We start from the raw sequence: 25208 nt of genomic DNA, 5'->3' as shown, positions 1-25208 counted from the left end.
ATTCCTGACTTTTCTTAGTCTCCATATCTAGTCAATCAGCAGTTTTTGCTTCTGCAATGGCTCTGACATCCCACCCCCTCACCCCACCCCCCCAGCCGCCCCGTCTCTTCATTGCCTCTCTTCTTGTTCAAGCACTAACAGTCTTTTGTCTGAACTACTAAACTAGTCTCCTAAATGGTCTTTTTGCTTCTAACATTCTTGAATAGAAATTACCCTTTCTGTGAACTACCAGTGGTTATCTGTGACCACTTTGTGGCCTAGGTTGGTTTCTTGTAGGCACGTCTTACAGCTGCTTTTTCCCTGGACTCAAGCTCCTGAAGAGTAAGGGCCAGTCTCATGCATCTTTGTAGGCTCCAAAGCACCATCCATGGTGACTTACACGTAGCATTATTCCATATTCTGAATACATAGCTCAGTACTACTCGCTAGGAGTACAATCTGAACAGAACTATTCATAAAGCATTCCAAACACCATCTCTTCTAAGAGATCAACATAAAAACAATAGTATTAAGAGGTCAAACAAGCATTTATTCAATTAACAGATCAAAAAACTGGAAAAATTTAACACACTTTGTTTCCCATGTTGTTTCATGAGCATGAGTGTATTATTATTTTAATGTTTATTTTTGAGATAGAAAGTATGAGTGGGGGAGGGGCAGAGAGAGAGAGGGAGGGAGAGAATCTGCAGCAGGCTCCATGCTGTCAGCCCAATGTCCGATGCGGGGCTTAAACCCACAAACCGCAAGATCATGACCAGAGCTGAAGTCAGAGTCTCAACTACTGAGCCACCCAGGCGCACCAGGTATGAGTACATTATCTGAAGATGTCTTACTTTTATAAAATAAAGAAAGCAAAAGGACTAGGGTATGTTGATGTTTTGATTTCCTTTGTTGTTACGATATCATATATACAATAAAGTTTGGGGTGCCTGGGTGGCTCAGTTGAGCATCCGACTTCGGCTCAGGTCATGATCTCACAGCTATTGAGTTCGAGCCCCACATCAGGCTCTCTGCTGACAGCTCAGAGCCTGGAGTCTGCTTTGGATTCTGTGTCTCCCTCTTTCTCTGCCCCTCTCCTGCTTGTGTTCTCTCTAAATAAATAAACATTAAAGTTATAAAAAAAATAAAGTTTGAGGCAGAATTGCCTAACCAGGGTAAGATATTTATTATGGGTTTGAAGTGATAGAGACCTAGGTTTTAACCCACTTTTGTAATTCACCAGCTGTGTTATCTTGGGCAGATTAGTTGACCTGAGTTTGTTCCCTCTTTTGTAAAATGGGAATGCCAACAAGGTGGTTGTATGTAATAAATACATAAAATACTTGCACAGTAAATAAGGAGTACTTGACAAAAAGAAAACTTACTATTTTAATCATTTTACTATACTTTCCTTCTTTTATCATGAACCCTTCTCTAAACCCCATTGCCACCTATCTTCTGGATTATAGACAGGGTTTTTTTTACTTTGATTTGCTCAGGCAAATCTTTTTTAAATAGATTTTTAAGATTTTATTTTTAAGTATTCTCCATGTCCAACATGGGACTCAAACTCACAACCCTGAGATCAAGAGCTGCACGCTCTTCTGACTGAGCCAGCCAGGTGCCCCTGCTCAGGCCATTTCTATCCATGTATGTTCAAACCTGTACCTTTTACTAATGGTCTTACCAAAAAGAATTAGTTGAACTCAGTTTCAGAAATAGAAGGAAATGATTTTGGACCACAAGCTATTCAACTTTCTATCTTGGGAGTTCCAAGAACTGAGGTTTTTGCACTGGGTTAATTTGCTGCTCTAGTGTTTCATGTGCTACATGCTTTGTCACATTCCTTTACTTTGCTGTCTCTTTTACCCTCGCTCCTTTATTTTCCACTGCTTCCTCTCACTGAATTATATAGTAGCATTTAAATATGTTCCAGGCTCTTTCATCTAAAAACATACTCAACCTCTTAAACAAATGCCTTTTCAGTTACTACCTCTTCATTTAAAATATGAAATAAGCTATATTGAAGTATAATATAATAAATATATCCATTTTAAGTGTGCAGGCTAATGAATAATGACAAGTGAATACATCTGTGTAAGAACCACCCCATGAAATTTAAAGAACCTTTCTGTAACCCCCAAAAGTTGCCCTGTGCCCCTCTGAAGTCAATCCAGTTCCCTTTCCCCACACCTCCCAGGCAACCACTGACTTGCTTGCTGTCAGCAGAAATTAGTTTGGCCTGCTCAGGGATTTAATCCAAATGCAGTCATATAGTATGCACTCTTTTGAGTAGCATACTGATTTTGAGGCTAATAATCCATGTTGCATGTGTCCATTTTCTGCATTTTTCACTGCCCAATTATCCTCAATCCACTGTAGTCTGGTTTCTGCCCCTCTACCAGAACTGCCTTGCAAGCTTATAAATGACCTTCAGGTCGCTAAACTCAGTGGATCATTCCTTATCTTGTTTGATCTCTAGGGAGCATATTTTTTCTTAAGTAAACTCAACAGGGGTCATGAATTCATGACCCTGAGACGAAGATTCCCATGTTCTACTGACTGAGTCAGCCATGTGCCCCTCTAGGAAGCATTTGACACTATTCACCATTATTTTCTCATGGCTTCGAGGACCTCACATTCTTGTTTTCTTCTCTTGCTCTAGCCATTTGTCTTCAGTTTCGTCTTCTGCATATCCCTTATATATGTTGATGTTCCTCAGGTTCAAATCTAGGTTGTTGCCTCAAACTTGGTATGTTTTCCCTGGCTTCAATTATCATCAACAGGCTAACTCCAGCCAAGCCCTGCTGTAAACCTGTATGTCCAGCTGCTTCACAGACAACACTACTTAGATGATTCAAAGGCATCTTAAATTCAATGCATTCAAAATAGAGCTTCATCATCTTCCCCTATAAATCTCTCTGCCACTGCCACTTGTGCCAGTTGCTCAAGCCAGAAAATGGGAGTCATTCTTGATTGCTTCTGCTCCTTCATACCCTCAGTTAAATCACCACTGATTCTACCTCCTAAGAATCTCTTGAATCTCTAATACTCTAGGTCCAGACTTCATACCTCTTGTATCTCTTTCCAGAACCACTTTTGTCCCTTATAAATGTAGCACATAAAGACACATATTTGGCTTCAGGGCATTTGCCAGTTTTGTAGTAACAGCTTCAGTATTAAAACTGAGCTGTAGTTTTGGTGGGTTTGTAGGGTTAGGGATGCAAAAGGCAAAGTCTAGGGCCCTTCAAGGTAGGCACTCTAAAAATCCACATCCACTTGCATCTAGAATCCTCAAGTTCACCCTAAAGGATAAACTGTAAGCAAAAAGTCCTTGCTAGGTTTTCAGCCCAGATTTTTGTCATTTTGGTGGTCAAGAGGAATTGAGACCTTGAACTTGTATTATGGTGGTCCTTGACTAGTAAGGTCTTCAGTGACCGACAGAGAAAAATAAAAATCTTCTCTGGAGGAAGATATTAGATCTTAGGCAAGGGGCCCCTGGGTGGCTTAGTTGGTTAAGTGTCCGACTTCAGCTAGGGTCATGATCTCACAGTCCATGAGTTCGAGCCCTGCGTCAGGGTCTGTGCTGACAGCTCAGAGCTTGGAGCCTGTTTAGGATTCTGTGTCTCCCTGTCTCTCTGACCCTCCCCTGTTCATGCTCTGTCTCAAGAAAATAAACGTTAAAAAAATTTTTTTTTTAGATCTTACTTAGGCTTATACTATTCCCATACATATTTTTTCAGATACATGTTCAGCACATAAAGATAACCAGACACACAAGAAAACAAGACTCCAAAAGTGAAAAACAGCAGAAATAATAGACAATAGAAACAAAACTACAAAAAACTTAAGATAATTATATTTAGTAAACTCAGATTACAAAACAATTATGTTCACTAAGTTCAAAGAATAGCCAGGCTTGAAAATTTTATCAAGGAACCAGAAACTATTTAAAAAAAAAAAAAGACACAGAAGACTTGAGAAAGAACTCAAACTATAGAACTGAAAAAAATAATTCAATTTATGGATTTAGCAGCAGGCTAGATTCAGCTGAAAGGAGACTAGTGAACTATAAAATTTGTCAGAAAACAAAAGTACCAGAAGGCAGATTGTCAAGACAAGGTAGAAAATGCAGAGTAAAGAAATCTAGACAATACATTGAAAATTGTCTAATAAACACTTATTTGGAGGTCTAGAAATTGATGAGTGAGAAACAGTATTTAAGAACAGCTAAACACTTCTTGGAATTGACAAAAGACAAGTTTACAGATTCTAAAATCTCAATGAATCCTAAAAGCAGAAAAAAAAAAAAATTATATATATATATATATATCCACACCCAGAGACATTATAGTAAAATTGCAGAAAACCAAGAGCAAAAAGAACAAAATTTTAAAGCAGCCAACTATCTGCAAAGGAGTAACAGGCTGAAAACTGACTTCACAGGAGCAAAGTTAAGCAGAAAGATGGTGTGCACATGTTGAAGAAACTTCAAACCTAGAATTCTATACCCAATAAAAATACCCATCTAGAATTAAGAAAAGCAAAAGAGCAAGCTTTTAAGGTAAAAAATGGGACAGTTCCCCACGAGCAGACCAACACAAAAGCAAACTCTGAAGAGGTTAGGCAAACTCCAGTAAAATGCTAGATAGTAAATATTTCAGTCTTGCTGGCCATACAGTATGTTCTCTGTCACAACTACTCAACAATGCTGTCGTAGCGCAACAGCAACCATAGACAATAGTAAATGAATGAGCCTGGCAGCATTCCAATGAACTATTCAGAAAAATGGGCAGTGGGCTGGATTTGGCCTGTGGGCTGTAGATTGCTGACTCCTGTCCTAAAGTTTAAACTTCAGACAAAAGGGAAATGATTCCAGATGGAAAGGCAGAGACTCCAGAAGGAATGAAGAAAAAAGAAAGTGGTAAATAGATGAGCATTACGTGAAGTTTAGCTTCAAAAAACAGAACTAAAACACATATGATAACGGGCATAAAACTTCAGGAGAGGTTAAAAGGAGTCTTCTTTGTGTTATCTGGAGGAAGTGAAAAGGTATTAAGAATGCCTATTTTAACTTTTAGGGTAACTACTAAAAGAATAAAAATAAAATGAAACTTCCAAATTACTAGAATGGATGATTAAAAAGCAGGCAAGAAAGGAGAGAAAATTAACTAGATGAGACAAATAGGCAAAATAGAAGAGCTTTAAGACCAAAAGACTAATTACACAAATATAAATGAATAATCGCTTCAATGAAAAGAAAATATGATTATTAAATTAAAAAAAGCCAACTATATGATGTTTATGATACATTTAAAATGTAAACAACCACTGAATGCTGGGACACTGGATAGTTCCTCCAGTTGTGTCTCAGGTCCTCATCTTGTAATATAAAGAAGTTGAACTGTAAAAAAAAAAAAATAATAATAATAAATAAAATGTAAGCAACCAGAAAAGTAGAAGGTAAAAGATAAAAACTAAATTCTCATTAACACATAGATATTTCAACATGTTAGTTTACTTCCCTCCTAAATTTTTCAGAAGATTATATATATATAAATATATATATATGCCTCCCACTAAGACATGATAATTTGTACACTTTTATTGCGAATTGTGTTCGGTAATATTCTTAGTATTTGGAGTTGCTGGAATTTTGAATTCTTTGAATAACTGGAGGGAAACTATTTTGTCAGTTACAAAAGACAGCATAATTTAAAATTTTTTATTGGCCCAATATAGATTCAAAGTGATACTGGGCCTAGGGCTACTATTTTATGTTTTTTACTAATCTTGCGAATAAATTATAAGTTCCAGGCTGATGCATATAAATTTTTAATGAAAAAATTTTAGTTATTTCCTTCCCAAGTATCTAGGAAGTACCTAGGTCTCGTTTTAAAGAATTAGTATTTTACAAAAAAAGTGAAAATGCCAGGCTAAGCATTTTCTGCTAGCTCATTTAACCCTCACAACAATGCTGTATGTATTTATATCCACAAACATGAGATCACGAAATAAACTGCTGAAGGTTCCAGTTAGCAATTAGTCGACTAAGATTTTGAATCCAAGGTGATGGCAAGCTATGAACGCACAGGCTTTCTTTCCCGTTGGCAATGCTGCTGATACACTGAAAAGGCCTAATTCTTCAAATTTACCTCTTAAGCAGGAAGAAAAAGAAATTCTCTTAAAAAAAAAAAAATCACCTCCTTTCCTTTCTGAAGATACTGCTCAATTTTTATAGTTCCAAATTTAGACTAACAGCTTCCTGTTATAAATAATGATAATCTGAATGGGTTAGATCATCTGTTTGCTAGTGTTATTAAGTTCAGGTGTTATTTCATGAAGGGAAACTACCCAGACGTCAGTTCTGCAGGGCTCCTTTTATAGAAGGTCAAGGCAGCAGTGGGGAAAAGGTTGAGTGTACGAGATTCTGGGCGGGCCCCTGAAAGCGAGTTAATCGGTCAGTGAATAGTCGTTAGAAACACGCCTGCATTAACTATTAAGATTGCTAACCTCAGTAGAACCGATCCGCATGGTCTCCACTTACTTTCGACTCGGGGTAACCCTTTGGCACATTTGCTAATTTGAGTCCGGTTCGCCAGCACAGCGTGCCGCGCGACCCTAGCCCACTTGCAGAAAGGTGCGTGCAGTTTGGCGCCTCGGGCGGATCTAGCTCGAGGGTCGTTTGATAAGCACTCTCGCGAGATCTGGGGGAAAGGGGCGGGCAAAGCCCGCGTGCACGCGCCCGAAAGCCGTTAGGGCGGAACCTCTCCCGGGCGGGGCGGGTGGAGCAAATACAGTTGGACGCCAGTTGGTGGAGCCCCCGCGGGAAACAACTAAGCGCGAGGAGCGTGCGCGCTCACGTCCCGGCGACGGTGGCGGCGAGCGGCGTCAGAGCTTGAAGGGGGGGCTGACGGCTTCTGGCGGGTGGCGGTGCTGGAGGCGAGAGCTTGCTTAGCCCGTAACGCTTCTGTCCCAGGACCAGACGGAGAGTGAGGGAACGAGGGTTGCTTTCGGGGGCTGCTGCTTTCCACTTACGCATCGTCGTGAGGAGCGCAGCCCGGACTCTCCTACTACAAGCCCTCCAGCTCCCTTTCCACACGCCTCGAGGCGGCGGCGGCGGCAACTGAGACAGCGTCTCACCTTCCCCCACCCCTTCCCCTGTCCCCCCCGCCCGAAAGGGCCCGGTCTGCGCCCCACCCCCGCCCGCCCGCTTGCTACGCCGCCGCCATGTCGGCGCAGGCCCAGATGCGCGCGATGCTGGACCAGTTGATGGGCACCTCCCGGGACGGTAAGTGTCTGCCAGTGCCCTGGGGGTGGGGGAGGGGAAGGGAAAGCGAGGGGAAGGGGCTCCGCGGGCGTACCTGGGCTTGCGTGTGTGGCTGAGTAAGGGGCTCCCAGATTGGTAACACGAGGTCCCGGCTCCCGTCCCATCCAATCAGGGTTGGGCAGGCGGGCTTGGGGGGCGGTGACCGAGCGGATTGGCGGGAACTGCTGCCAATGGGGTCAGACGGGGCCTGGAGGCAGAAAGGAGAGTTTGAGATTCAATGTTGACTTGTCTGGGATGGGGGAGCCTACGTCTCTGTTGGCGTAGTGGGGCATCCCGTCTTGTGGCTGATGAGGTACCGGTGGACCGCTAAAGCCTCCGCCCCTGAACTAATTCCTTCACCCAGAGCTTTGGGATCATCCCTCGCCGCCGCCCTCCCGAGCATCCAGAGACAACTGGCCGCCCCCTCCCCCCACCCCCCCCCCCCGCCCCTTACCTGGGTCCGGAGGAAACCTTCACAGTGATTCCAGCCCCAGAAGTGCACTCTCGATCCCCACAGAAACAACCATTCTTATGGAAAAAATCTGACCCAAACCATGGTTTCTTGAAGTGGGTGTGTTTGGCCCCATTTTGTGAAAAGAAAAAATGTTATGGCCTGTTTTTTCCGAGAGACCTCCATCTTGTTAGAGAATTTAATAGAAGCTTTGTTCAGTAAATATTGACAAATCTTGAATGTGCCCCAAATAGAGCCATTTTGAAAATGTGGTGCCCAGTGAAATAGAATTGAGGGAAACAGTCCTTTGAAGCACTTAGGTTAGAGTTTGTGTAGAAAATCACTAATTGCTGGATATCTTGTCATAAAGAATTTCTAATAAAAAGATGAAATGCTGTTGCTTTTTTGGTGATAATAACAGTGTATTCTCAAATTGAGCTCAAATCCATGCTATTTGCGAGGAAAGATCTAGTTTAGTACTTTCTCTTATAACAGCAAAACACTTGTTCATTTTTATATGTTGCTTGTTTAGGTAGATTGTTTCTTAGCCATTAAAGAAATGCTTTTTTCTTGAAAAGTTATTTAAATTGCTTGACGTAAGAGAAAAGGCACACTTACATTTTTAACAGTTGCTCTTCTGATTTTCTTGAGTACTTTGCAGCAAAATATGTGAGTAGATTAAAAAATATGTACTGAATTCATATACTTTTCGCAATGCATATTAAGAGTGGCTTTTCAGTGTTCACATTTGAATTTTAATAGAAACCCACATTGGCAACTTGTCTTCATAGGACATATAAACAAATAGGTGGAGGTGGCAGACCTATTTGTGGTTGTGTAGAGAGGAGGGGAAGATTGGGAAGGAAATGAATTTTGTGTAGTAAACCCTTGAAAGTTAACATTAATTAAAAATGCCCCTGGAGAGACTGTTAACCTGTTCATTTTCCACTTTAGATAAGAATGGCTATTTTATAACTGCAGCATGTCTTGACATTGCTCCTTTTCCATAATGAAGACGGTATTGGGAAGAGACCTAATTCAGGATTTTAGTTGATAGAATAACTGATTTTTGGAATAGCAATTCGGAAATCATTTAAGATTTTACATGAAAGTTTTAATCCTAGATGGATACCATTTTTGGTACCTTCTGCATGGATTGAATTTTCTAATTTTACTGGGAGGGTAGTTGGAGCAAAGTAACTGTTAATCAGTTGCCTGATAAATTTCCAAACTAGGTAGCCAATCTAGTATTGCAAAGCTACATTAAAAAATACCTTTCTTTCTATTCCTGTGTGTGTAGACAGCAGAAACATGGGTTTCTTAAAATCCATTCTGCTTTGTATACAAATTTACACTTTTATGTGTCTGTTACTGGATTTTTTTTGCCTCCAGACTAAGAGGATTTACCATGAACTCATGTAAACAAGTCCACGATATTATTTAGCTGAAATGACTGGATTTTCACTGCTGTGTTGGGCCAGAAGTAAGAAACCTACTACTTTCAAGGAAAAGAATTGAATGTTTTTTTAGATGTCCAGATTAATTCTTTTATGTATACAAGATAAGAATCAGAACATTCTTTTCCTTCTTACTAGATAATGAATTTACATATTTCATCTTATGATTCAGGACCTTTAAATAATTAGGATTGTTCTTTTTTAGCATACAGTCAACTTCAAGTTATCCAGGGGTAGGGGGACATGGATACGTTTCTGAATAACACCATATAATTTGAAACCACATAATGGAAAGCTTTGTATTGGACAAAGGAACAGCTTACAGGGAATGCTGTTGGGTGTCTTTGGCACTAAGAGGTGGAAATGGGGATCCAAGAGGTGGGAGAGAGATGGAAAAGGTAGGTAGGGGAAGGTATTTAAGGCAGCTTTGTCTCTCTCTCTCTCTCTTTCTCTCTCTCTCTCTCTCTCTTTTTTTTTAAATCACCCCAGAGACTATAAGACAACTACAGTCTTCTGGGATAGTGGGACTCAAAGTTGCAATAATGCCCCTCAACCCCTAGTGTCCTGTCTCAGGGAATCTGAAGTGGCACAAGAGGCCTAGGGCGCTGGGAAAACCTTTCCCTCTCACCTCCCCATCTCCTCCACCAATAAAAATATTTCTTCCTTCTTCCCCTCCCCCCAAATCAGTGTTTAATTCTTTTTAAAACTCCTTGGAGATGTAAATCTATTAAAAGTAGACCTTACTCTGAGTTACTTAAATCAGTTAATCATTTAGATTACCTAAACTTCATTGAAATTCTTAGAAATAGGAATTTTAGTGTCAGGGAAATGGAGAGGTAATTTTGGAACACTGGGCACTCCCAGGAAGGTCAGTCCTGGGTGAGTGGTGGAAGTGGGGGGCTTTGGACAACCAGAGGGCAGCATGATGGTGCTGGGAGGCTGGGCAGGGGGATGACCAGGAGGTGGGAGAGGAATGCATAAGGGTGGTGGGAGGGCCAAAGACAAACTTTGCCTTCTTTGCAATTTTGCCTAGGGCCCTGGTGGTGGCAACCGCCTGTGTGCCACTGAAAATCGTGCCGATGCCTGGCATACTGCATAAATGGAAGCAGGGTACCGCGTGAGTTGAAACATTGGTCACACTATATAAAGTTTGTATATGTGAATCAGTGTAACTCATACCCATGTAACTGGGGGTCTGACTGTATTTGGATTTTTCTGATAAGGCATCATGGGCTAAGGAAAAGAGCCCTGGGCTGAGACTCAGGAGACCTGGTTTCTAGCCCCAGCTGTACCTCTAATTATAACCTTGGGTAAGTCGCTTAACCTTTTTTGCCTCAAGTTAAATCAATAATTTGTTAAATGGGAAACCAAACAATTTCCTATGTTACACTCAGAAAGTATTGAAAAATAATTATATTGTAAGCTTTTTAGAAGAGAGGAACCATAAGTAGATATAAATTAGTATATTATCTGAAGTTTGAGATATATTAAACTTTATAAATACTTTTCTGTTTCAGTTGTTAGCGTTAATAGAAGGGAGAGGGATAATTTATTTTCCCTGAATGTAGTCCATTTGAAAGTAGGGAGGAGTAGCAAAGGAAAATTCGAGCAGCAGTTTGAGAACTCTTTATGACAGTTGGAGGAACTCTTGTGTCCTTTCACAGGCTGTAGTCATTTCTTCGGAGTTAGGTTAATTGCAGGGATGTCCCTTAGCTAAAGCCCTATTGCCAACACATACAATTTGGTTATAAGTCTCTGCTCCCGACCCCAAAAAGGCCTGGCAAGGTGCAAGGGATAGGAATTAAACAAAATTGAGGATATGAATTTAGATTACATCCTAAGTTTGGAAACTAGGGAATTTACAGTAAGCAGTTTTGAGGACTCTGTACATTTTAATTACTTAACAACCTTTAAATAGAGATCATCTCTGAAAGGTTAAAACAGGCCAGGAATGGCATCACCCCTCTCCCCACCCCCACATCCCCTACCCCAAACAACTAGTAGACTAATAGAATATAGAATATGGAATAGAATTTTATAGCATCATTAGTTGCCCATTATGGCTAGGAAATGTTGAGGGCAAGTTAAAGCTCTCAGATAATTTTACCTGTTTTTCAGGGTAATCTTTCTAACCATACAATGATGTACTTCCTCAGTTAATAGAGTACATTTCATCATAATTTAATATTTCTGCTAATCAGTTATATTATACAATAGTTTTCTGGAATCTAAAATTAAAAGGATACTACTCATCCTAGGAGATAGCCAGGAAAATAGAGTTCAGAAAATAATTTACTTGTTGTTAATGTAAGTTTAATGGTACGTAAGTGTTGAACCTGTGGGACAGTATGACATTGCTGCCTTTCTGCGAAATGAATAATTGAATCCAAGATTGAAGTAGTGTTTTCTTCAGTGGATTTTCTTCATAAAATCATCTTTACTGTAATCTGTGTTCCTTGACTTGTCATCAACATTGAGAGCATTTTTTTTTATTTTTCTCATTAGCATAATGAACCATATTTATTTCTTGGTCAGTTGTAAGCCATTCTTCTATTCTACTTGGATTGTTCATTTTAAGTGAAGGAGGCATAGCCTTTGATGTACAAGCACACGTTTTAAAAAATAATGGGGTGTATCTTACTCCAGAGCTTGTAAATTCTTTTAACGTAAAAATTTTAGCAAAAAACAAAGGCTAAACAGTAGTTAACCATAAGCCTAGTAAGAGTTTTAGTAAATATTTGACTTCCATCAGAGGTCCAGGCATATCAAAACATTGAAAGCTCTGCTAACATCCGTATAGTAAATCTGTTGTAAACAAACTTTAACTCATTTTGCATTTTGAACTCTGAATATTTCTGTCTGCAAGACGGTCCAGAAAATAAGAATAGTATCATTTCATATAATCTTGTATTGTCCTTGGGTTGTCTGTAGCTGTTTAGCTGTCTTCAAGGAAGCCTATGCAAGAGAGCCTATGCTCTCTTTTACTTAGGTAAATAAGTTGGAACCGAAGAAAAATCATTTTGTCTATCACTGCATAAGCTCTGTAAGCAGTAAGTAAATGATTTGGTTTGGATAAGATGTCCTACAAGGAGAAATGGTGAGCTGCATGTTCAAGATAGGTAGCAGGAACTCAAGGGCAAATTGAAGTCATGGATCATGGTCATTCAGTGAGTCAGATCGTGTTCATTACCAGGTGATTTCATACAGACCTTAAAGCTTGAAGTTGCTGAGTTCAGGCAAGTGGTGGGGTTACAAAGATAGATGGCTTTGAACTGAAGGTCACTAAGTGTAGGCAAAACTGTGATAAATGAGGCAGATGCTCCTCAAGAATGAAATTCTAGAAATGAAATAGGTTGAATCCTAAGAGCCTAGGGCTGTTATGTTAGTATAATCTATCAGAAAGTATAAGTGATTGTACTTGTCCACCTTAATCATTCTTAATAAGAAGTCGACTAAGAAGATGAAGAAAGTTGGAACATTTTGCTGGAGAAAGAATGAGGGAGTGAGAGAGGGTACATTTCTGATGGGACTCTTACAAATTCAGCACCTACAGAAAAGTCATTCTGTTCCTTTTGATTTAAATTCTCATACACTAGTAGCTGCTAGGGTAGAAATTGGAAGGCAAGGCCAAAATACATCAGTTAATCTATTGAGGTAATAGAGAAAAGTAGTTTGTAAACACTGAATAAATGTCATATTTTGCTGTTTAACATGGGCTAGAGAAAGGAGTCTTCAGAATTTTTTTCTAAAAAAAACTCTCACTAGATATTGATCCATATGTTCTAATTTAGTTGTGAACCATGTGCAGTGATGTTTGACCTGTGTGATTCAACACGAAAAGAATTTAACAAGCTGCCTTTGCTGAGTGTTTTGTCATGTCTCCTGAATGCATGGTAAATTGTTTTGTTTTATCTTCTTGAGACCTCAGTTTTTTCTTTCAGAGTTAAACTTTCCAAAGTTTTGCCCTTCAGTTAGATAGGTTGGATAATTATTGGATAGTATCTTCATTATACTTAGTTGCTCACTGCTTCTTTATTCTGTCCTACTATTAGATTACACAGTAGACCATTTTCAGTTATATTTTAGGTCAGGATTGGCACTGTGGCCCACTTGGCTTTTTGTAAATAAAGCTTTATAGGAACACAGCCGTGCCTATTTGTGTACATACTGTCTATGGCCGTTTTGCCTTAAAACAGAGTTGAGTAGCAAGAGACATATGGCTGCAAGCTTAAAATGTTTGCTATCTGGCCCTGTAAGAAAAAGCTTATCGGTCACTATTCTAGATGAGTGATTCTCAAAGTGTGATCCTTAGACCAGCAACTTTAGTAATACCTGAGAACTTGTTAGAAATGCAGATTCTTGGGTCCACCCCAGATCAACTGACTCCAGAAATTCTGGGGATTGGGAGCAGTAATGTATGATTTAAGAAGCCTTCTACATGACCCTGATGCACATTAAAGTTTGAGAAACCCTGTTCTCTAGGTAAATGTTTCCTGAATATTAGTCACACTACCACATTGACTGTTTTTTACTCTGTTTTCTGTTTTTTAATATTTTCTTTATTTCAACTCACTTTCTAAAATTTAATTTTAAAATGAAAATTTATGTCAGCAGAAAAATACAGTGAGAACAACATGGTATTTTAAGAGGTAACTTAGACTCACAAAAAAAGAGAGGTAACCTAGACTGTGTTGTCACTTTGTGCTAAACATTAGAACTTGTTAGGTGTTAAGCACTAGATGGACTTCGTGTACTTTTAAACTTAATCGTGATAAAGAATCACCACTAAATGAGTAGTGCTTAAAATGTTGGTGAAATCCTGTTGGTAAAATCATACAATACCTAAAATCATCTTTTGTACAAATCTCATACTTTGGAATGAAAATTGTAGTTGTTCATATGAAAGAAAAAGCTGCTTGAACTGTACGTACCCAAGACCGGAAGTGGAAATAACTGACCAGAAGAAATATATACCTGTGAGATGGAGAGTTCTAGGAGTCCCTAGAGAGGTTCATCTAGACTTCTAGAGTGACATTACCTCATTTAGCTTTAATTCTCACCTCTCCAATAGTGTTTTGGTCTACAGTGACCAGTGGTTTTGCAGGATTTCACCAACCTGTGGGAATGTGAAAAGGTGCCTGGATGTGGGAAAAGTTGCTTATCAAAGATAACCCCTGGACTAGAAACTGGGGCGGGGTGGGGGGGAATGGCTGTGGTTTTACATTGTGGACAGGAGAACAGCGGGACATGCTTGTTAAGGTAATAGTGGATTCATCTCAGGTTCTAGAAACCATGCGTTCGTATTTTGAGAAATTCCCATGTTATTTAATTTGCTTCTTAGTGTTTAGAGGGATACTTCCCTTAGGCATGGTGTTCTGTATACTTATTGGCTGATGTGCTTTAGGGTATAGTAATTGTTGATAAGAATAGAATTTTTCTTTCCTGAATATCTCCCAAGTTGCTGAGTTGATTTAGCTATTCCTTTCCTTAGAGATTATGGACATATTTGTTTTCTTATCTTTTGTCTCTGCAGTAAAGAGTGATACAAGACTAACCTTAGAGGGACTGAAAGTCTAGTAGGGAATGAAGATTTACTCATGAGCAGTTACGTTTAATTTTAAGTGATGAGTTCTGTGATGCTGATTATAGGGGCCTAATTTTGCAAATACTGTTTAAAAATACAAAAGACTCTCAAACACCTATAGGAGTAAACAGATGTTATTTTGTATGTTTTCTTCAAATTAAAAAAAAAAAACAAAGCATTACAAATGAAGTTCCTTCTCTTCGCTTCAGAGTCACAGTCCTTTCCCCAGAGGCAATCCTTGTGAATTTAGCGTGTATCTAATGTGACACAGTATTTCTCCTGTGTCGTTTCAGTAGTTAGAAGGCTCAGTCTCCTTCATGGTAATCTCTGTTTTTCATTTTAACTTCCTTTATCATTGAGATGTCTGTCACTTCTGTCTTTTGATATTCTCATTTCTTTTCCTTTTTTATTTCTTCATTATTTTTTGATTTGGGGAGGCTCCTACTTAGCTTTCATAGCTATAGCCAACCAGTGAGAACTTGTCTTTTTGGTAAATTAAGCCAATCACTTTTTCTTTGGTTCTTTTCAGCTATTTCTTCATAGCCAGAGATAGCTTTCGTTACTTCTAATTTTGTGTATAGAAAGTTGTGGATGATAGAAGGCACCAGATACCCAGAGTACAAGTGTTACTGTATCAGAATTGCAGCTCTGCAAGTAAGTATCAAAATACAAAATTTAGCAGGCTGCAACCTTTTAATGACTAATTTTCCTTTATGACTTGTATCATAATAACAAATTCTGTATAATCTAGAACTTAATTTTTAGGTAACAATTTATTAATAAGGCTTTTCTGATGTGTTTCTTAAGTCTAAAAGGAGAAATCTATTGACAGATTTCGTGAAGTATGTATTCCACCACTACCCCAGCCAGTGGCCAAGACTCTGCTTGTGTAATGAGAGAAGATATAGTTGTGGCAAGGGGTGGAATAGAGCCTTTGGAATGTAGCTACTTTAGTATTTCTGTTCTCACATTTCCATCACCATTCTGTTAGCTCTTAAATATCATGCAAGCTTTTTCACCTAATACAAAGGTTATTTCCCTGTCTCATTCTTTATAATTTGTTACAGGGATTTTTATAGACAAGTAGGCTGGTAGATTTAAAAAGTTGTTTTAGCATTATTGATCTTTGATCATACTTGGTAAGAACGAACTTGTTCTAGAAATTTATTCTACAATGGGCATTGCACTTTTTAAATGTTGGGGTTGTCTTGGGGCTTCTGGTGGGGGTAACAGTACCTATTTGTAATTATAAACCTATAGGATCATATGCAAAGATTAGGAGGGATAGCCTTTCTGTACCATATAGTACCCTTACTTTTGCATTTTCCGGGGTAAAGGAAATTTTCTCCTATTCACTCAGTATGATTTTATAAGTTCTGTTAGATAGAAGTGACTTGATATTACATTTGGGAGGGAGAATACCATAATTGGTTTTTCCCACTGCCACCTTCGGCTGAGTACATTTTCTTATGTAGTAAATATATTCTTGAAAAGTTTGACGTGTATCAAGTCACATTAACTGTTTTCAAAGCATCTGTAATCATAATATGCTAAGACATGGTAGTGAGTCCTTTTATAAAACAAATTCTATACTTTGAAGTATGTAAACATACGGTGAATTAAACTGAGTGTATTTGTTAACAATTACATGGAGTAATAGATTTTTTAAAAGAATAATTACAAAAGAGTTCTTACAGATGAGTTTTAAGGCTGAATTCTAAAGGAACAGCAAAGGTAGGTGGGAGAAGTTAGTAGTTGATGAGAAACTTCAAGGAGGGTGTAAAAGTAAATCGGTTCTTCAGTGTAGTAGGCACTATGCAGCAGTAATCACCTGCTTTTACCTCTGAACACAAGGGTTTACTGAGGCCGGGCAAGTTTCTCCCTGCCCTAGACTAGAAATTGGCTATGGGTCTTTATATAGTTTCCTTGTTACTGTATGGACTCAGTAGCTAATACGAGAAATGGTGGTAAGAAGGTGAAGCATTTCTCTGTGTTTGATGATTTGAGAGCACAGGGAAATGAGAAGCATTAAGCATTTGGTTAGATGCCTGTCTTTCTTGCTCTGCTTTCCTCTCACTGAAGGGGTATGCATTTTATTTCAGGGGGAATGTGCCTACTCTGTCCTAAGCCATTGGTGACACTTGGCCCATTATAAGTGTACCTGCGGGGAGGGCTTTTCTTTTTCTGGCCCCATTTATAAGCCAGGGGTTACTTCCATTTGCTTTGTGTGCTGTTGAGTTTTATTCTCTCTGGTTTCCCTAAGCTAAGCTCTAAGCTAATTCTATACAAAAGAAATATTAATTAGTTGTTTTAATAAGTTGCTTGCCATTAATGCCTGATAATATGCAGTAAAATAAGGATTCTGCATACCATTATATATGTCAAATATTACAGACTTTAAGGTTCTTTTAATTACAATACTAAACTCAGTTCACTTTTGCTTAGCCTTCACAGTTGTTGATCACATAGCATGGTCATCCACTCACAGCTTAAAAAAATACAGGGAGCATCGGAGAGAATGGGTAAAGTAAAATTTTGATGTTTTTAAAATAGCACCTAAATCTATGAAAGTTTATTTGATTTATTGTTTGTATGGGAGGGAGAGGGTGGGTGGTACTGGAGGGAGGGTGGGGGGTGGGCATTGGTAAAATAGCATGCACCATGTAAAACAATGTCAGATACGATATAGGCTGGTTTTCATTGTTACTAGTACAATTTAGGTCTTAAGTCTGTTTCAGAAAAGGTAGGACCATAAAATAGTGGTGTTGGCATTTTGCAGTGGGCTTATTTTTCCCTCCCAACAGATTGGAGGGGATTTTGAGAATAGCAATATTTGAGTACAGTTTGGACAGGAGCCGCCTTTTTAGAGCAGCCTGTTGGCATTCCCCAAGTGAAACTGCTTCACTGCCATGTTAGGCCCTGTTAACTTGCTGAAAAACTTTTGAGAGGAATATTAGGCATTCCACTTTTTATTGTACCCCTGCAATCAGGTATTCCCAAATACAAATTACAATTTGTGAAGCTCATGAAGGGGTTGAATCAAAGAGAGAGGTAAAATAAGTTGTTACTCTGAAGTTAGTTGCTTGGTAGGAAATATTGACAGAAATTTTGATGCTTGCATTCAGATGAAAGGCACTTTGCCCAGCAGAGTTCTCAGTCAAGTTTCTTATTCTACAAACTTGGCATTGTAGGTATGTACAAAGCCTAATTAATGTAGAGGTTATAGGGCAGAGCAACCTCCATACTTTTATGGTTAGGACATTGTGTTGCTATTAAATCACTTGATCTAATCTCTGCCCCATAATTTTTAAACTTTTTTTTTTTTTTACTTTGTTTATATACTAAAAATCTGGATTGAAGAAAAAAATGAAAAAAATTAAGAAATCAGGTATTACCCACACAGTATTCTGACCCCAACTTTGCTCTTCCCTTACATTGAAGTCATTTGCCAAAGTAAAATAAGACTTGCTGTGTTTACCATTTCCTAAGCCTTTCTGCCTCTATAAACTTTGTCAAAGATAATACTCCAGTTTGGAATGTTCTTCTTCTTTCCTGTGGTTTAAGTCCTATCTTTTCTTTAAAATTGGGCTTCTACTTTTTGCATGAAGCCTTTTTTCTAACCTCTCCATCCTTGGTGGCCATTCTATAGCATCTTAGAAGTATTGAAGTACTACTGTTAGTGAAACCCATTTGGCACTCGGGTCATGCTACCTTTATTACTTGTTAAATGTCCTCTTTCTCTCTCAGAATCATGGACTCCTTGAGGGTAGAGAGCTTCTAATTATATGCCTATTTGTAGCCCCATTGACTAGCCCAGAGGAGATACTTTCACTAATAGGTTTGATTCTGTGATTTGGATCCAATGTTAGTGTAAGAAGGTAATTGTTTTTTCATAACTCAGGTAATTTTTATATGAATATAGGCCCAGAATACCCAAAGATAAAGTATATTGAATTCATAAAGTAATTCTTTGTATTCAAAGATTTGATTCATAATTGTTTTTTATTAATTGTAGTCTCCCTCCCCCTACCAACACCCCCCCCCCCCCCCCCATGGGCACTGTTTTACCAAGTTTCTTTTGAAAAACATGGTTTGGGCCAGATACCTTGACAGAAACCAAAATTACCAGTATTTTTATTTTAAAAATTCTTTGTTGATTTAGCCAAATTATACTTCCATGGTATATGCCCAAATAAATTAATGAAATACTGCTTGGTAGTGTAAACAAATTATTTTAAAATGTTAACCTTAAGACTCTTAAGTAAAGCTTTAAAAATACAAATAAACAGATACTTAGTTGCTAGTTCCTCAGGATATTTCTGTATCTTAAATTATTAGGGGTTTTATTATTTCATTGTCTTAAAGGTTTCTGTAATGCATAGGCTGATATTTGATAGCTGTATTTATTGTGTTTGCAGTTATCAAATGTTTTTAGAGCAAGCATTTTGAGGCACTGAGAAGTTACTTTAAAACACTTTTTGGCATTTATAGAAGTAGATTCTTTTTGTAAAAACTCATCAAAGATAGTCTTTGCTAAATTCATATTTGGAATTGTTTATATTTCACCTGATAGCTGTGTCTTCAGGGCACATATATCTTAATATTAGATTTAATGTGATTTCTGAAGCAAAAACAGTCGCCCTACTTCACAAATGTTTGATTAGTAAGATTCCTAAGAACCTTGATTTTATTCTAAAGCCTGGTTTATAATAATCTTGAGCCATTAGTTTGACATAGCATTGAAACAGTACTCTTGTTAACATACTAAAAAGCTTAGATATTATAGCAGGGAGAGTCCTAGATATGAAAGGGTTTTTTTTTCCTACTTAAAACCTACATGATCTTTAAGTTTCTTAATATAATTTGGGTAGAGATTTTAAATAAGACAGTTTTTCTTACATGCCAGTAAGCAAAAAATGTCTAGTATATAGCATTGCCTTTCTGGTGTGAGCTTAACTTATTCTAATGTGAACTTAGGCCCTCCCCAAAGTCTAAAATGAGGTAAAATTTTTTAAAAAGCATTTTTTAAAAACCCCAGTTGGCCCACAGAGCATTTCCTAGAGTTCCAGCATTGGACTTTTTCCTGTGGTCAATCATATTCTTTTGTAGGGTTACACTTGTTAAGTCAATATTTTGAAAAATAAAACACCCTGATTTTGTTCACTTTTGTTTTCATATACAAGAATCTTTACAGTCAACATGTACTTCTAGATGCTGTATTGAAATTGCTGGCAGAGTCTATTCTATACAAACTGAACAATCTGGCCCCTTGTTTTATTTGTAAAGGTTCAATGTATCTATGCCTGCCTACTTCAATCTGCAAGGGAGTGTCAGAAAGGCCCCGCATTCGCCGAGCCGTGAGTTATCACTAACTTTTCAGATGTGTTAATGAATGTGGAACAAAAGCAGTTGTGTTTAAAAGGAAAAAAGGACCATCAAAATAACCTTTATTATAGTAGCAGGCGTGAACACTAAATGATTTATTCCAAATTGTGGTGTCAAAAATAACCTACTTTAACTAGAGACTAGCCTCTAGAAAACCTATTGTTGAACTGCTCTGAAGCTATCATTTTAGCTATAAATTATTTTTCTTAAATATAATATACCCTGATTGCAAATTAGAGTGTTAAGTCTTTTTAACGGAGTTAAAACAATTTGAACAAAATCTTACCCCACCTGAAAATGACATATTTAGTTGACTGCATTAAGCTCTTCAAATAAGACCATGTGAAAGGGGTAAAGGCTTAACCTTTTTGTTGCTCACATGTAAAAAACAAATTAAATAATTGGATCACTTCCTAGATGAGTTTTTGGAGTGCCCCAGGCATCACATGAAGTACAGAGGTTTTTATAATCTCTTTTGGTACCAACAGTTCTCGCTTCAGTAATTCATCAGTAGGTTTTCATTCATCAATGATGGTATCAATTTAAGGCTAAAATAAAACACATTTCTTAGGGTTGATCATTCTACATAGAGGAAACATCCTTAAGAGATTTTCCCCCCCACAAAGAGATTCTAAGCAAAACAATTGTAACTAACATCTATATTTTGTTATTAGAGCTAGTTACCTTTATTTTTCTTAGACTCTTTAAAATTTGAGTTAGATAGGCCTATTTGATTAGCAGGTTGGATGCTTCTGTTGCTTAGGAGGTATATTGTGTTATATGAAGACAATAAATTTAAATGTACCCAGTTTGGCCATATATAGCACAGACCACCTAAAACGTGAAGGTATGGTACCTTTGGAGGCATTAAAGTTAACGTTTCATTTAGGCAATGTGCCTTTGTTTGACTGGTGTGTAAGTCCTTCTTCCAGGTTTGTACACTCTTAAACACGCTATTCTACCCTCTCTAACTCATCCCAGCAGCAAATGGGAGACACTTCAGCTGGAACAAAATAGTGGAAGAAATGGCGTCTGGGGTTCAGTGGGGATTCGCAGTGTGTATGCAATGTTTGCAAGATTACTTTTTATGTTTTTCAATTAATGTAAATAATTACAAAATAAATCTATGCTTAGCGTCAAGTAGGGAACATTGTATACCAGTAGAAACTCTCCTAGTGGGTCTGCTGCAAGTCGCTTAACCTCTTGGGGCCTCAATTTCCTCATCTGCAGTTTGAAGGAGTTGGACTCAATAATCTTTAAAGTCCATTCCTGCTCTGTATCCTATGCTTTTCTGAAGTACTCTGTTAACAATGCATTGCTTTCCCACTTTGACTATTTGAATTATATTTGCAGTACACATACTGCAGCTGCATGTCTAAAATAGTTTTTTCATGGGATATTATATAAAAAACTAATCCCTCTTGAGCTGATTTATAAATATATGTGTGTATAGCCACACAGAAAAAGCTAGTGATAGTAGGGCTCTCAGAAAGTAAGTATTTTCCAGTTGTCTAACCTTGAATGTTATTAACTTTCCTATATTACAGGAGATACTACTCGCCAACGAATCAAATTCAGTGATGACCGAGTGTGCAAGAGTCACCTTCTCAACTGTTGCCCCCATGATGTCCTCTCTGGAACTGTACGTATTTATTAAATCTATTGTTTGATTATTGGTATCCTTCGAAAATGAACTACTTGATAAAGACTTAATTCCTTGTCAAGTTATTATGTGGTGATTTTTTAAAACACTGTTAGAAGAGGTATTTGCATCCCTTATATTGTTTGAGTTTCCCAACTGCAAAAATGGGATTCCTCCCAAAAGTAGTTGCTGTGCTTTATCATTTTTTCCTTCTTCAGAGCAGTTTTTGGAAAAGCCTTTCTTATTTGGAATATAGAGGCAATTACTGCACTATAGTTGCGCTTTTAGTTCCAAAATAATATAAATGATTTTTAAAATAGTTTTTTTTTTTACCGTTGGGCAGAGTAGACTTTTATCCAAAGCATTATATATTAAGATTTGTGCACGTTATATTCTGGAACTCATAGTGGAGAAAACATTTTAGTAAATACTTAAATTCACAGAGCTTAATTTGCTAGTAATGTTGTCACTTAAATTCATTTTATATTGCTGACTTCTAATGTAAAAGCTCGTTTAATTTAGATGCTATATCTAGTCATGTTGGTTGACCTTGGAGTATCATCATTTTTTTATTTTTCATCATTTTAATTTGAAAGATAAACCACATGATGATGGACCTGTTTAAATGGAACAAAGGATCTGATTTCCTGACTTGATGTGGTTGAAATGGTTACTCACTGTAAGAGCTTCCCTTCTCTGGGTAGCTGTGATGGCAGCTAAACATTTAGTTGGCTTTATTTCTCATTTGCCTGAAATGATGAAAAGCTTTGTGATTTCCATTTTCAGAAGTGATGAGTTCCTGTAGTTAAATTAGTCTAAATGAATGGTTTCTTCTTAATAGGAAGAATTAAATACCTCTAACAGATAGATACCAAGGCATATGCAGTAGGAAACACTTTTGTCTTATTCCAGTAGGAAAGACTGTGGAAACTGTATTATGTTAAAAGGAAAAAGAGAGCCTATGTTTAAAAACATGTAATACTTGAATTTTTTTTTTTTTTTTTTTTTTTTTTTTAAGAATAACATAAGGTAAGAAATTAGATTCTGAGCATTTGAATTAGAACTATGACAGATAAGTTAGCCCTTGTATCTACTGGGTAATGTATTTTCTACTGTGATATAAAACATTTGAAATGTGAAAAATCGACAATTATCTGGAGTATCCTTTGATTCTTCTTACTATTGTAGTAAATTTAACAAAGTCATTTTATTTAATGGCTAAGTTAATCACTTCAAATAGATTTTGAGAACGGGATTAATTACCAAAATGACAAATTTAGTTTTATTTTTTTTTAAGACTTAAAACCAGCCATAGCAAGACTTGGACACAGTGTTATATTCTTCAGATATGGCATTATTAGTAAGAATCACAGTTGTGCTTTACATTTTATAATGTACATAGGCAATTACGCTCATTTCTTAAAACTATTTTGTGAGGTAAATGATTCACAGCCTTAATGTTCGTAGGTGAGTTGCTCAAAATCACATAGTTCTGTTGATTTAAAGTAAAACTGGGACCAAAACTGAATTTTATTCAGCATGTTTTCTACTCTAGGGAGTACTTAATTTTTCATTATGTTGGTCTTGGACTTTGCTTCTTGTAAAGTTCTTGTCTGGTAGATTTATAAGATGCACATTTTCTCAAATGTTAACATCTCTGAAATGCACATTAAAAATTTTTTTTTTTATGTTTACTTTTATTTTTGAGAGAGAGTGCAAGCAGGGGAGGGGCAGAGAGAGAGAGAGAGGGAGACACAGAATTCAAAGCAGGCTCCAGGCTCTGTGCTGACAGCACAGAGCCTGACACGGGGCTCAAACCCATGAACCCTGAGATCATGACCTGAGCCGAAGTTGGACGCTTAACCGACTGAGCAACCCAGGTGCTCCAGAAATACACATTTTAAATTGATGATAGAAAAAGTATGAATTGGTTACTTTTTCTTATGGTACAGAATTGAATGCTGAGGCTTAAAATTGATGGTGCTTGGATTATATTAAAAACAGTTAACAAAAGCCCTTCTACATGTACTTGTCAGGGAAACTGTGGATGAAAATACCTCATTTTGTCAGTGTAATAGGCAAGAGATTGTCGTATGTAAGAATGAGATTAAGTAGTTGTGAACCTCTTTGAGAATTAATCAGAACTTTATAGATTGGCTATAGGACTTTGTGAGAATCCAGGGTTATAGAGTGGTCTCCTTGAGAACTCAAAACTATCCATAGTGTGACTTTCTCATGACCCTTATTAGGAAAAAGAGCTATTTATAACAGTTCATCCTGTGTACAGATGGTTTGTAATTACAGAGTTATGACTTCTTTAGCAACCAGTCTCTGTAGAACAACTCCTTTTCTGGCATAGTCTAACTATTCATACATTGTTAGCCTGTTTTCATTTGCCTTTACATTGAAATGCCTGCTTCTCTTTTGTTGTTGTTGTTTTAACAAATTAGATGAAAAGAACTGAATTGTAACTCTTAATTTTATAATGCTTTTTCTTTGTTGCATAACTAAAGTTTACCCGTTGCTCAGATTTGTCACTTCCAACAGAATATGACTCACTAATACTCTAGATTATTTAGCAGAATACACAGAAATGTATTCTCTGGCATTTTTTGGAGATGGAGAGTGTGATTTCTAAAAACGTACTCACAGCTATTAGTATGGAATATTTTTGGAATTTAGTTTGGTGAAAATGCTCTGTAATATTTTACCTTTCAGTAGTCTGATACTCTGGTATAACTAATTCATAAACTAATAAGAGGAGGTCAGGTGTACAACAGAGAGGCAAATAATTGTGTATATGTTTATTTGGCTTATGATTTTTAAAGAAGTGCGACTGTTTCTTTATAACTGAGGAAGCTGCTTTATTTTAAAGGCTTGGGTTATTTTCATATTCCTCTATAATAGTGTCTTGTTTTAGTCTCATTCATTGCCTTCTTTAGACACGCTTGGTTTCTTCCTGTTCTAGTCACTATCCAAACAGTAGGCAGCATCTGCTTTCAGGTCAGGCAAAACAGAAACCTAAACAAAATTGTCCTTTTTTTCTCCTAAATACATTATTTCTGGTACATACCTTCCCTGAAGAAAAATAAGTATATTGAAGTGCTCAAAAACATATCTTTCAGTCTGGTTCCTTGTGATCTAGGAAAAAGATGTGTAGTAGTAATAATTTATAGAAGCATTAAATCCAAAGCAGAGATGGTAACAGAAGCTTGAAATTAAGATCTACAGAGATGAAAATGTACACTCTCGGGGCGCCTGGGTGGCTCAGTTGGTTAAGCGGCCGACTTCGGCTCAGGTCACGATCTCGCGGTCCGTGAGTTCGAGCCCCGCGTCGGGCTCTGTGCTGACAGCTCAGAGCCTGGAGTCTGTTTCAGATCCTGTCTCCCTCTCTCTCTGCC

The 25208-nt window shown here is 37.7% G+C and overlaps 1 protein-coding gene and 1 long non-coding RNA gene across 9 annotated transcripts in view; one reads left to right on the top strand and one right to left on the bottom strand.

Annotated features, from left to right (window-relative positions):
• LUC7L2 (LUC7 like 2, pre-mRNA splicing factor) overlaps positions 1-25208 on the top strand; it is a 69268-nt gene that overhangs the window by 4266 nt on the left and 39794 nt on the right. Inside the window, exons 1-4 of one of the 8 annotated variants that reach the window (XM_086688858.1) lie at positions 7146-7270; positions 10230-10313; positions 20067-20137; positions 21713-21807. In XM_086688858.1, coding sequence (XP_086544984.1) covers positions 10276-10313; positions 20067-20137; positions 21713-21807 — 204 coding nt within the window. In that variant the 5' untranslated portion in view covers positions 7146-7270; positions 10230-10275. Of the gene's footprint in view, positions 1-7139; positions 7271-10229; positions 10314-15471; positions 17303-20066; positions 20138-21146; positions 21221-21712; positions 21808-25208 lie in introns of those variants that run through there. The other 7 variants (XM_086688901.1, XM_086688874.1, XM_086688866.1 and 4 more) reach the window with 7 other exon arrangements.
• LOC147583023 (uncharacterized) lies at positions 509-6770 on the bottom strand. Its single transcript, XR_015244697.1, has 2 exons — positions 6527-6770; positions 509-5383 (listed from the first exon to the last, which is right to left on the bottom strand). It is a non-coding gene; the product is annotated as an uncharacterized LOC147583023 (long non-coding RNA).

This window comes from Puma concolor, chromosome A2, assembly GCF_028749965.1.
Source record: "Puma concolor isolate L17-30 chromosome A2, mPumCon1.1.hap2, whole genome shotgun sequence".
Classification (NCBI taxonomy): domain Eukaryota; kingdom Metazoa; phylum Chordata; class Mammalia; order Carnivora; family Felidae; genus Puma; species Puma concolor.
Note: the sequence above shows the minus strand (reverse complement) of the source record. Positions and strands in the feature narration are given on the sequence as shown.